This window comes from Perna viridis, chromosome 1 (assembly GCF_037379345.1).
Source record: "Perna viridis isolate PV_CMFRI_1.1 ecotype Kerala chromosome 1, ASM3737934v1, whole genome shotgun sequence".
Lineage (NCBI taxonomy): Eukaryota > Metazoa > Mollusca > Bivalvia > Mytilida > Mytilidae > Perna > Perna viridis.
In genome coordinates this window covers 61,910,266-61,923,783 of record NC_142445.1, presented here as the reverse complement: position 1 = coordinate 61,923,783, position 13,518 = coordinate 61,910,266, and the positions used below count along the sequence as shown (strand labels likewise).

The 13,518-nt window shown below is 32.1% G+C and overlaps 1 protein-coding gene across 2 annotated transcripts in view; it reads left to right on the top strand.

The window, feature by feature from the left end:
* Positions 1–13,518, top strand: part of LOC148629734 (nucleoprotein TPR-like) — a 56,935-nt gene that overhangs the window by 25,472 nt on the left and 17,945 nt on the right. For both annotated transcript variants that reach the window (XM_088556294.1, XM_088556287.1), the window contains exons 35-51: positions 807–954; positions 1,237–1,374; positions 1,602–1,783; positions 2,353–2,415; positions 2,719–2,781; positions 3,225–3,287; positions 5,585–5,626; positions 5,873–5,914; positions 6,971–7,049; positions 7,682–7,918; positions 8,369–8,555; positions 8,763–8,965; positions 9,292–9,380; positions 9,894–10,198; positions 10,371–10,596; positions 11,042–11,093; positions 11,398–11,535. In XM_088556294.1, coding sequence (XP_088412420.1) covers positions 807–954; positions 1,237–1,374; positions 1,602–1,783; positions 2,353–2,415; positions 2,719–2,781; positions 3,225–3,287; positions 5,585–5,626; positions 5,873–5,914; positions 6,971–7,049; positions 7,682–7,918; positions 8,369–8,555; positions 8,763–8,965; positions 9,292–9,380; positions 9,894–10,198; positions 10,371–10,596; positions 11,042–11,093; positions 11,398–11,535 — 2,257 coding nt within the window. The remainder of the gene's footprint in view (positions 1–806; positions 955–1,236; positions 1,375–1,601; positions 1,784–2,352; positions 2,416–2,718; positions 2,782–3,224; positions 3,288–5,584; positions 5,627–5,872; positions 5,915–6,970; positions 7,050–7,681; positions 7,919–8,368; positions 8,556–8,762; positions 8,966–9,291; positions 9,381–9,893; positions 10,199–10,370; positions 10,597–11,041; positions 11,094–11,397; positions 11,536–13,518) is intronic.

Genomic DNA, 13,518 nt, shown 5'->3' with positions numbered 1-13,518 from the left:
TATCCCCTGTAACTGAAAAAAATATAGTTGATTGTCTTTATGAAACTGCAATTGACATTGGAAAATATTGTCTCTTAAATGTAACAGAAGGTAATGCAGTGTAATACTTTATACAAATGAACTATGTTGTACGGTTTCTTGCATATGGGGTTCATAGATTTTAACTTACAGTCATAACATGGAGTAGGCATTGCCTATAAGTGAGCACAGCATTACTTTGTGACGAGTATATAGGTTTTACATGCAGAACAGAACATGAGCAGTACTAAGTCAGCACATGTTGTTGAATATTCATATATATTTTAAATAAAATTTATCATTTAAAAAAACAAGTCATTTTAAAAATAAATATTTATGTGTGTTTTGAACCATAAATGTATCTGTACTTTTACCTAAAATTCTGGCATTTTCATTTTGTTTGTCATGGGAACTGAGTATGGTTAAAAGTAAAAGGGATTGCAATATGACGTTTTCATGAAATAAATATTGTATGTACTTCAAATCCTCTGTTTATGTTACATTTTTAGACATCCAGGACATCCTTTTAGTCTTTAGAATAGTTGTTGTGAAAACTTATTGTTATTTTGCATTATCTCCACTCATGTAACTTCCAGTTGATGAATTTTTGTTATTCTGCTCCCTGCTAACTTGCATGTGCATGTTACCACACCTCTCTGCTCTCGCTAAATCAAGTCCTTTCTTTTTATGGGAAGTAGGTTAATGTAGCAATCAGAACAGCTATGTGATTTGTACAAGTTATTGTACATGCAATTCATTTATAACATACAATTTTTGATGTTTTGAAGGTTTTTGAGAAAGGAAAAAGACATTGCAGAATCCAGGTTAGAAGTTGTCCAGGCAGAAATAAACAGATTTAAACAAAGGAATGAAATGTTACAGAAAGAGGTTGAAGATGCTAATAGTACATTGCAGGAAGAAAGAGAACAGTCACAGGTAATATGGTAAACTGATCTCAAATTGAGATTATCCTCAAATCCTTGATACAAGTGATTTGTTTGGTCAAAATTTAAGTTGGAAGTATTTGAGGAAAGTCAGAATTTGAGATTCTTGATGAAACCATGCCTTGGTCATAATCACAGAATTACATGTAAATCATATTTAAAGAGCTTTATGTTAAATTTGTTAGTGATCTATGTGACTTAACCAATGAAACTAGTGATTTACTTAATTTTAACTTAAGTTAATTTGATGCTAAAATAAGTTTCTGTAATTTAGGCCAACCTACAAACAGCTGCCCAGCATGCAGAACTAATGAGGAAGGTAGAAAACCTGAACCTATTGAGTGACAGTAATAAACTTCTGAGAGAGGAGAAGGAACAAATCAGACAGGAGGTAGAGACATTAGAGGCAAAGGTAAGGGATTAATATTAACAACAATGGCTTCTGGTCTATACAGTGAAACCTGTTAGAATTGTTTCAGTGTAATTTGTTAAGTTTCATCATATTCTTTTTAATTTGTGGTTTCACAGTCAATTAATGTCAAGGCTTAGTTATGAATAAGTGGGCTGATAATAGAAATAAACAAGCAAGAACAGTCAGTAAACTTCTTAAAACATCATTGGTTTAAATTATTGTTTCAGGTGAGAAAGTTGGAGAGTGATATCAGTCCATTAATGCAGGAGAGCAGAGACAAACAAGTTTCCATAGATACACTGTCTGCTGAGAAAAATGCTCTGAAAACAGAGGTGAATCGATGGAAGGCGAGGACTACCCACCTGATAGAGGAAGCTAATAAAGCAGACCCTGAGAAGATGAAACTCATGTTAGTTGTTTATCTATGAACATCTTTGTGACATTAGTGGTAGTATCTCTATATTGGCTTTTATGTTATATTTCAACTATAAATCAGATCCTGAGAAGATGAAACTCATGTTATTTGTTAACACACTTATCTATGAACATCTTTGTGACATTAGTGGTAGTATCTCTTTATTGGCTTTTATGTTATATTTCAACTATAAATCAGATCCTGAGAAGATGAAACTCATGTTAGTTGTTTACACACTTATCTATGAACATCTTTGTGACATTAGTGGTAGTATCTCTATATTGGCTTTTATGTTATATTTCAACTATAAATTTTTAAATAATCAATCACTTCAGATGTTACTAAGGCTAACACTGTAATTCATTGAAGTAATTACAAGGAAGAATATTAAGTTCTGTACTCAATATAAGTAATAAATATATGGAAACTATGACATTAAACACTTGTAAGTATTATCTAAATATCTGTTTATTGTAAGTATTATCTAAATGTCTGTTTATTGTAAGTATTATCTAAATGTGTATTTATTGTAAGTATTATCTTAATGTCTATTTATCCTTTAGACAAGAAAGAGAAAATGTGAGGAAAGAAATGTCACGAATGACAGAGGATAATCAAAAGCTCAAGTAAGTAAAATGTTATCATGAGGCCACATACTGCTGGCTCAGACCAAGAAAACATAAAATTGGTATTAGACACAAACCAAAATTCTTTATAACGATTGCCCTATCTATATAAATCCACATACCAAATTTTAAATCAATCCAATAATTGGATGTCAAGATAATTATGACAAAATTCAGATGTACATAATGATGGATAAATGGACAAGGTGATTTTAATGCACCACCCACTCATTGTGTGGGAGTATGTTATCCTTTTTTAATCTAAAACACTTTTAGGAGCATATCCATTTTATATATTTTTAGGAGAGAGCTAGAAGTAGTCAGGAAGGAAAAAACTACACTGATGAATGAAAATCAAAATGTCAGGTATCTTATATTTACAAGTCTTTTACAAAGCACGGGAAAACACTGTTATGTTTATTAAAGTGATACATGTAGTTTAAATACTGACGTTGTTTAGAGAAGGTACTGATAATACTGTCAGTTTTACAGGTTGCATGTCAGGAGCACTACCATTTATTGAGTAAAATAAATAGAGAATTAAATGTTTATACAGTCATGTTGGCATTTATCTGAGCATGAATATGGAGCAAGTCATTACAAAAAATATGAATCTTTTCATTAAAGGAAAAAAGATTTATGCTATATCAATTGCATCATGCAAATTTTCACTATTGCACTTTTAGGTCAGTCCAATTTATCAGAAAAATACATACATTTCAGAAATTGCACATTAAGTTGGAAATCTGTGCTTACGACTATTATAACTGTACTATACTACTTCTGTACTCACTATTTTAACGTTTTAGGCAGGAAAAGGAAAGTGTTAGAGGAGAACTTTCTACAATAACAGAAGAAAATCACAGATTGAAGTAAGGGTTAAGGCTTGTGTATTCAAAATTTATTCCTTGGTTTTCAGACCTTTTTATTAGCTCACCTGGCCAAAGGCCATGTGAGCTATTGCCATTACTTGGCATCCGTTGTCGTCTGTTGTCGTTGTTAACAATTTTTCAAAACTCTTCTCCTCTGAAACTACTTGATCAATTGGAACCAAACTTGGTATGAATGTTCTTGGGATTTTTGATCTGTTGAAAAACGTGGCCGCCATTACTAAAAATAGAACATAGAGGTCAGGCAGTAGTTTTTCGCATATATCTCCAAAACGGTTAGGTTTAGCCAAATTCTGACAGGGTAAAAGTGTTCAGCATGATGAGATCTATCTGCGGTCAAATTTTCATTTTAATCTATTAAGCCATGTTGGAGTTATTGCCCTTTTTCAAAGTTTTTTGCTATTTCTTCATGTTATTTCTTTTAAAAATCTTCTCCTCTGATACTACTTCACCAATTGAAACAAAACTCGGTAAGTGTTATTTGGGGTATCCTGCATAGAACTGGTGTGGGAATTTTTGATCCGTCGAAAAACAGGGCCGCCGTTACTAAAAATAGAACATAAGGGTCAGACAATAGTTTCTTGCATATATCTCCAAAACTGTTAGGTTAAGCCCAATCCTGACTGAGTAAAAGTGTTTAGCATGATGAGATCTATCTGTGGTCAAATTTTCATTTTAATCTGTTCAGCCATGTTGGAGTTATTGCCCTTGTTCGACGTTTTTTTGCCATTTTTAATGTTATTTCTTTCAAAAATCTCCTCTGAAACTACTTCACCAATTGGAACCAAACTTGGAGTGAATGTTCCTTTGGGTATCATGTGTAGAACTTATATGGGGATTTTTGATCTGTTGAAAAGCATGGCCGCCGTTACTAAAAATAGAACAGGGGTCAGACAATAGTTTTTCGCATATATCTCCAAAAGAGTTAGGTTTAGCCCATTCTGAGAAGGGATAAAAGTATTCAGCATGATGAGATCTATCTGCGGTCAACTTTTCATTTTAATCTATTAAGCCATGTTGGAGTTACTGCCCTTTTTCAAAGTTTTTTGCTATTTTTAATGTTATTTCTTTCAAAAATTTTCTCCTCTGACACTATTTTACCAATTGAAACGAAACTCAGTAAGTGTTCCTTGGGGTATCCTGCATAGAATTGAAGTGGGTTTTTTTGATCCATCGAAAAAATGGCCACTGTTACTAAAAACAGAATATAGTGGTCAGACAGTAGTTTTTTGCATATATCTCCAAAACCGTTAGTTTTAGCCAATTTTTTTTCGATAGCTAAAATGATCCTAATATTTAGGACTACAAAAGTCTTCAGGCATAAAATTTGTCAGACGCTTTCTTATAAGAGTTATTGCCCTTGACAGGGGTAAATGACAGGTTTTTTTTTTTTTTTTTTTTTTTTTACAGTTTTCAGCCAATGTCTTCAAAGCTATGATAGATTTAGACTTTCATTTACTGAAATGATCCTTATGATAAGTCCTATGAAAGTTTTTTCTTGAGTCAAAATTGTTGGAAAACTTCTTGTTTAATTTATTGCCCTTGAAAGGCAAAATTTAAACAGGTGGGCGATTCAGGCTCCTGGGAGCCTCTTGTTTGAGGAAGGGAGGTATATTATAACTTTTTATTGCCTAGTAAAGTGATGAGTTATGCTTTTTTTCATCGTTAATGGCCTGAAAATCATAGAGAAGAAAATTATTTTTGTCTTTATTTCACTGTCTCCTGGCAAAATAAAAACGTGATGTGATTTGGTTATGGTGTGTCACTATTACCTAGTGAAAGAAACTCCTCTGAGACCAGCTGTCAATTATTACTGATATTTTGTAGGATGGTCAGACCCCATACATGTACAAGTTCTACCACCATATTGATTTTTACAAATTTAAAGGAGTTGTGGAACTTGGACATTTTTTGTTCATTTTCCATTTTTACTAGTGGCATGGGACAAAAGTCTATGTGTTACATCTTACAGATGAATATAGATATTTGAACATTCCTCGTAAACAACTACTCTTAACTTGAAAAACTGAAATATTTACTATGGAACAGTCTTTCAAAACTGCAAAAATTAGTTCATGAACCTATGCTTATTTGAGAGTCAATGAAAAATTAAATCTGCAAAAATAATTACTTTTATAGTGTAAAGTATTCTGACTAATGAATGCTAGTTAATTCTATACCACTCTGAATTATGTCTATTTCAAAAAGAAGTATCTTTTCTACATCAAATACATGTAGGGTGACAATTGTTAACTCTGCTTCATGTATTTATTTTTCAGAGCTGAAATATCAAAGTTGAATCAGAATATTCAAAGTTTGCAGTAAGTCAATAAATAGTTTGTTTATGGAGTATTAGAAACTGCATTTCATAAGAATAAAAAAGTTGGAGTTGCTGGACAATGTCTGCAATCAAAATGAATTTAAATGAATGAAATTTTAAAGGAACCCTTCCCCCCCCCCCCAAATAAAAAAAAAAAAAAAATACCAAACTATGAAACTTACACATTTTGTAGTACTTTTACAATATTTTTAAGATCTTCACTCAACACACTTTTTTCTTATTTCAGAAAAGATATCAGCAGCCAGAAAGAAGACATAACAAAATTAAAGTAGGTTCACAATTGAAAATAATTCTAGAATTATTTTATGAACATATAATCTTCAGGGATGATAAATTCTGTTTATATTTGTAGTTTAAATGTAAACAATTGTTACCTACCATAAACAATTGACTACCTAGGATCAGCATATACATACCAACTTAGCAGTGTTTGTTCATACTGATTAATTACAGGCTGGCACTGAGCTGAGTTCTAACCAATATTGGAAACTGCTTTACAATATAGATGCTGTCCATTTTTTACTTAAGTAACAGGATTTTAGGCTTTGCCTTTGAGGAACAGAGTTATTTGTACTCAAATTACATTTAACTTTATAATTGAAAAGACTGTGAATGTCTCTACCACCGGGAGTATGCAAGACTTCTTATAAGACATGATGTGTCTCTGTGTTAGTAGTTCAATCACATCCTAACTGCTTACTACCATTCCAAGAGGAAGAATTTGAGTCGTTCATGTTTTGATAGAGTATCTACATATGTAAGACCTCACTAATGCTCCATCCCTTTTATTGTATCCATAAAATTATTTTTGCATTAACATTTTTCATTTTTGTAAGTAACTATAGTATGTATGTAAGTAACAAGTATACACTTTTTTTTTTAAAGACGGCTCTATAAATAAATATTCCAAGGTTGTACAACTTTCTGATACTTACTGAATTAAACAGCTGCTGGAATTTGTAAACACAAGGTTTTCTCCTAAAATAAGGTTTAATAAGCATCTTTCTTATATCTTGATAAAAAGCATCTACAAGTAAAAATTGAACTCATCTTCAATATCATAAAAACAACTTATGCAAGCTTCCATTAACTTTAGTGTCTGAATAATACAAAGCTGAGTCTGTTTTATTGGTCAATTATTCTAATCTTGTATGCATCAAATATCTGCCCTAGGATGTTTAATCAAAATTAATCAATCAGCTATTATTAAATTTTCATACATTTATTAAAAAAAAAAAACTGTTTTACTGGAATTCCATTGGTTTTCTTTAAAATGTATTTTTAAATTCAGTACTTAATAAAGGTAAAGTTTTTCTTTTTACAGAGAAAAGATTGAGACATTTGAGAATGAAAACCAGAAAAAAGATTCTGAATTGGATGAAAAGCAGAAAACAATACTGCAGGTAAATAAATGGACGCCATTAAACCATTCCATGACTTTAATTTTAATCACCGTATAAGTGATTACTATCTCAAATACATTACTCCAGATTTGTTTCCAAATAACCTTTTTTTATGTCAGAGAAACAATGTGAATTTACTTTGTGATGTCAGTTATCTTTCAGTTGAAGGAGACCAGTTAAAAAAAAATGCAAAAGTATACTATTTTCATCAATGGCATACACAAGTGTATATACATCTAAAAGGTCAATTGGGTTTAGTGTGAATCCCAAGCTTCATGTAAACAACACCTTATTTTCAGTTTAATTTCTACGGGAATGATTTTCTTGTTTTATGGCAGATTTCCGTTTTTTGTATTGTGGATTTGACTGTAATAATTCTTTTTTTTACAGTTTATTACTTCTGATTTTGCAATTTTCCACTTACCTATTATTCCTTGTTAAATCACCCCTGTATCTATGACTATTACCTTTAACTTTCGAACTTTAAAATGTATTTTTTGTAATTTGTATTTAAAATAACAATTAAATATATAAGCTGATGACCTAAGATAGATTTTAAAAATCAGTTTTGATGCTTTGATGTTTTAAAATAATTTTGGATGAATGGATATTAACTATAAATTGTGTTACAGCTAAAGAAGATTGGACGAAAATACAAAGAACAAGCTGAAACGATAGGTAAAGAATTAGAAGAAGTAAAACAGAAACTTACTGCTCAAGAGGTACAACAACAACCCAACACTACAGTAATCCAGCAGAAAGAACAGATAACCAGTATTCAGAAAGAAAAAGATGAACTCAAAGCTAATTTGGAAAAGGTGGAAAATGACTTAAAAACTATGAAAGAAAAGGAACAAAAACTTGACGAGGTGATTATTAATTTTCGTGGAATCAGTCAAGTGAATATTATCACTGATATCAAATCAGTTTTTAGGGTATTATGTTTTTCCACTTATTTATCCAGGCCAAAAAAACAAAAATATGTGTGTTTACGGTCACCCGACCAACTGTACAATTGATTATTAAATACCAGATATCATTACTTTGTTTAATCACTAGTAATCATGGACATGCAGTATATTTAAATCACAAAAAATTGTGAACAGGTAAACTACTTGTACAAATTCTGATGTTAAACCATGAATTAGATTTCCCTACAAAATTTTAATTTCTGTTATATTATTGATGATAAAATGATGTACTATCTTTTTTTAAATATGTATTAATTAACACATTTTTGTCCTAATAAGAAAATTGATACCCACAAATGGAAATATATAACTTTCATTAAGGAATGAATTACATATGATTTTAACTAGGCCCAAACTGAATTGGCAAAACTTAAAGAAGAGAAAGAGGATCATGAGAAAAAGTTGAATCAGTCCAAACAAGTGTTATTGGCTGTCAGGAAAAAGCTGGCTTCACAAAATGAGGAAATTCAGCAGAAAGATGCAGAAATTGAGAAAATGAAACAAAAATTGTCTTCATCTAGTGAGAGCTCCAGTGGTAAGTATTTTGTCCAACAGAATTCTGACATTGTCTTTGGTCTTCATATAAAATTATGCATAATTTTGCACACTTTACATACAGCTATTGTCTAGAATTGTTTTAATTGAAAATTATAAATGTCAGTGTTTTATTAATGTACATGTACATGCATATGACATGTATGTATTATATTTATACAATCATCTATTTTCACTATTTTTAAAGCTGCTGAATGCAAAATAAAGAGTCAGTATGAAGGAAGAATTACCTCGCTTGAAAAAGAACTTGCTGATTTGAAGGAAGCTGCAGTGGCTGCTGGTCAGGTTGCTGAAATGAAAGCAAATGAAGAAAAACTTGAAAAAGAGAAATTAGAATTACAGGCCAAAATAACTGAACAGCAATCAAAGATAACAGAACTCCAGACTAAGGTTTGTAGCTGTTTTCCAGTTTCATTGTTATGAAAATGGTTGTCCAAGATATCTGCGAAAAGAATTAGTTCATATTTTTGGGAATACAAATAAAAAAGCTGTATATTTTGTAATTTATAATAATTGGATGGCCTTGAATTTTTTTTGTTTTTTTTTTCTGTACAATTTGATTAACTTTCTGTGAAAAGCCATTGAGCTAGCTATTTAATGTGAGCCAACTTGGTGTAAATGCCAGGACAGTGCCTTCTTGTAGGGATAAGGATAAATTGTTTGTGTTTTCTTTGTTTTATACTCAAATTAAACTGTTGATTCTTTATACATTGTAGATCCAGCAGTTACAGAAACCACCAAAAGCAGTAGGCCCCCAGACACAGGTGGCTAGACCCTCTCCAACAGTAGCTGTTGAAGGAACCAGGTATGACTGATAGACTGATTGTTGTATTTATTGTCAAATCGGGATATATTTATTTTAAGTTACATGTTAAAATGTTGAACACACATATTTCAGTAAGTGCCCTGATGAAAAGTTTTCATCATTAAAATGTGATTGCAGTTCCTGCTGTTAAACACAGTAATTTTTAGATGAAGATATCTTAAACTGGAATGAAATGAAAAGTTTTCTTTCCACCGTAGTGTGTCTTAAAGAATTACGATAAACACTCATGTAACCCTTTTAAACAAATGTCAGTCTTGTAATTCTTTAAAAAAATTCAATAACTTATTTGCATACTGATAAATCAAGTCCCTCTAAAATTCTGCTAGTGCAATTAATTGGAGAAATACAACAGTGTAAGTATACATACCTGGAACAGTCTTTAAGACAATGACAGTAAATATTAGAAACTGGAAAGGAGTGTGTGTTTAACTTTGAACCTGAAATTATTGTCATGATATGATAAGTTTTTGGTTTTTTTTGTTTTTTTTTCAGTCAATCATCTGAAGCTCCACCTCCGAAAACTGCACCAATTAGACCAATTGCCTCTCCAGTGGCAAGGGCCCATCCTACACCTAGCCAGACCCAGGCCAATGTCAAAGCTACAGCTAGCATCAGGCCAATGCCGTCTCCTTTATCTGTGGCAGTGACCACACCCACTGCCACAGTCATGCCAACTACTGTATCCCATCAAGAGCCTCAGGAGGAAGGGGTACCAGCTGCACAGGTATCACCAGTGACAGCAACTACCAGACCAACACAACAGGTGCAGAGAGTCATTCCCCAGCAAGATATTTCAGGTACAAAGGCTTTTTATACCAGGTTATGTACATATAATAATGTGTGCTATGTGTATGAGAATTATATGTTCAGTGAACTGAATTTTGGTTATTGAAATTCTTGAACTTTCCAACAAAATTCTATTCTATCAATATAAAGCAATTTTGATAATAAAACTTTTCACATTTGCAGAACCAAGTATGACTGAAACAGAAGTATCAACATCATCGCAGCCAGAAACTGTAGTTGTTGAACCTCAACAGACAACATCTTTACAACAGCAGTCAACTGTTGTTACACCAATGTCACAGCAGACATCAACTGCAGTGGCGACACCTATTGTTCAACCAACTGTTCAGCCATCTACTTCAGCTGGTACTAGTAGGGAGGGTGCTGCTAAGAGAACTAGAGAAGATAGGTAAATTTATATCCTGCTGGCTGTTTATTTACAAATAGTTGAAAATATTTCATCAATCGTTTGTGAAAATATCAGGTTCATCTTTTCTAATATTAAAATTTCATACCAAAATTTGCTGATCAAAAATAGGATACATGTTCATGTTTGGTTGTATACTCAAGATAAATGTGTGTGTTCATGTAAAATGGGTTACCAAAACTTGTTGGATTTTCTGTTATGAGAATTTAAAAAAAATGTTTTTTTATCTTAAGTCTTGATTTTCCAATGCCAAAGTGATGAGTAATAAAAGTCACATAGTACAAATAGACTACACCAACTAAATTTTCCTAAAGCAAGAAAAAAATACCATCTAATTTACTTACCAATTCTGATGGGATCATGCATGTACAATGTATATTAAGATAAAGGCTGAGAGATACATGTAATTATGACTCTTATTTTATAGTGTTGAAGAAGAGACAACAGAAGCAAAGAGATCAAAGATGACACAGCCACAGGTAGTCCATTGTTTAAGTTACAGAGATTGATGATATTTCTAGAAATTCTGCTATTGACTGTCAGTGAAAAAATACTGCAGTTCTGCATAATTTACATCTATGTACATATAAATGTACATGATTGTACAAAAAGCGTTTACTGTATGTTTGTATTTAATTTTAAATATTGGTTTGTTATTGCCCCTATTGGCCTATGATTAGTATGATAAAATATTTTGAACTTTGTAATATAATAAATACATGTAAGAGATATAAGAGGTATACATTGTATGTACAGTGAAAACTTCAATTTTTTTTTTTGTAGGAAGCTCAAGTTCTACCCAGTATTGTGGTGACTGAGGCTGAGGAGAGGACACAACCTCCTACACAGGACACAATAGAGGAAACACAAGAGGAACAGCCAACACAAACAGGATTTGACGACTCTTTACCAGATACACAGGTATGTCTTTGTATGAATATATAATCTAACAATTCTGATTTGTATCAGAAAGTGATATTGAAGGGATATTGCTTGAAGTCAGAATAATGTGTCCTAGTGGGATGGCATGCCTACCTGCTGGCAGTTGCTTCTATGAGCTTGCACAGTGAAAATCCATTTCATCTTGCCTGAGTAGTACAAAGCAGGGTCTGTTCAATTAATAAATTGACATTATTGTTCTTGTCCTGAAATAAATGAAATATCTGCCATAGGACATTTAACCATAATCAATCAGTAATTTGACATAGGTAGAATGCTCATGAAATTTCCCATTTTTCTTTTCGGCATTATAGAAATGATGGTCATTTTAAGTGTAGAAAATATATTTTTATGAAAGTATACTGTTCTGATGAGTGGAGTTCTTGCTCTAACTTGTCAAAATGGGGTCAGACTGAATTTTAATTGTCTGGCTATTACATGCTCTACCAACCAAACACAAAATTTTTGTGGTCATATATTGGTACGGTGCTGTCGTCATAATCCGTAGACATTTTCCATAGACACAAGCTTTTTGTGCAATAACTTGAGTATTAGTTAGTCGATCTTTATAGAACTATATAACAAGGTTCCAAACCATAAAAGGAAGGTTAGTATTGATTTTTTAGGTTATGGCCCTAACTGTTTAGAATTAGGGGCCGAATAGTGGCTTAAAAAAGGCATTTTGTGGAATTTAACAGTATAACTCCAATAAAAGCATAGGAATGTCTATGGTATTGTTCCAATTTATTCTATATCATAATGGTCAAACTTTGATTGATTTTTGAGGTAAAGATTTAAATTTTTCAGAAATAAGGGGCCAAAAAGGGATGTCAGAAACATGCATTTTCCTGTTGTCCAGGCAATAACTTGACTATAAGTGAATTAATCTTTTTTAAATGGTATTACTTGGTGCTGTACCACTAAAGGAAGACTGGGATTGATTTTTAGGATTATAACTTGGGGCAAGTAAGAATAAGCGGCCACAAAGGAGCCAGGACCAAATATTATTTTGGATTTCTTGACAATGGCTTGTTTATTTAAAATGTTTTAATTAGATATCTCGTGAAAATTCTGCCTGTGTTTTTCAATCAGATTTCAGATGTCTTTTACAGTTTTCCAAAGGGGGCCATGCTCTAAAAAATGATCTTTTTATAGATATATAGTGATAGGGTGTCCTTCTGTCATTTCATCCATCCATCAATCATTCCATCCCTTACAAATATTTTTTGACTTCTACATGAGGGAATGATTAGATGTTTGGTATATTTTCTAGGTGATCTAATTCCTATTTACTGAGTGACGTACAATTTTTACATGTGCAGTATTGGGGCATTTTCCATCCCAGATTTCTCATCACCCATTGGTAGGAATGATTAGATATTTGGTATATGGCTTAAGCATGCTTTCTAGGTCATGTACCTTCTGTTTTCCTAGCGACTTAGAATTTTTATATGTGTGGTATTGGTAAATTTTTCATCAGCACCCATTGGAAGAAATGATTTTCATGTTCAGTGGTACATTGTATTGTGATTAGACGAGCTTTTAAGATATTTCTATATACAGATTACAGCTTTGTATAAACATAACATTCACTCAACATTGAATACTTCAAAGGTTACGTATACGTAGCACTTTTGAATATAACAAGAATGGAATTTTATAATATGTCAAAAAGACAATGACTCTACTAGGATAAAACATCAGAATTTCACTGACACTTTTAATCCCCAAAACTTTTTTTTTTGGGGGGGGTGTTCTCAGAGTTTTTCTAGTTATTTTTGGTGTGATTTAAAAAAAAAATTGATTTGATATCATATGAAAATCCCAGCCTAAATACAAGAACTTTAAGAAGTATGCTTACCAAATTAACCCAATCAGATAGTGAGGTAGAAAGTGATCTATGTTGAATGTGTCAGAAACTAATATTCACACATGCCTCAAATGAACAGAGTTCAACTGGCTGTG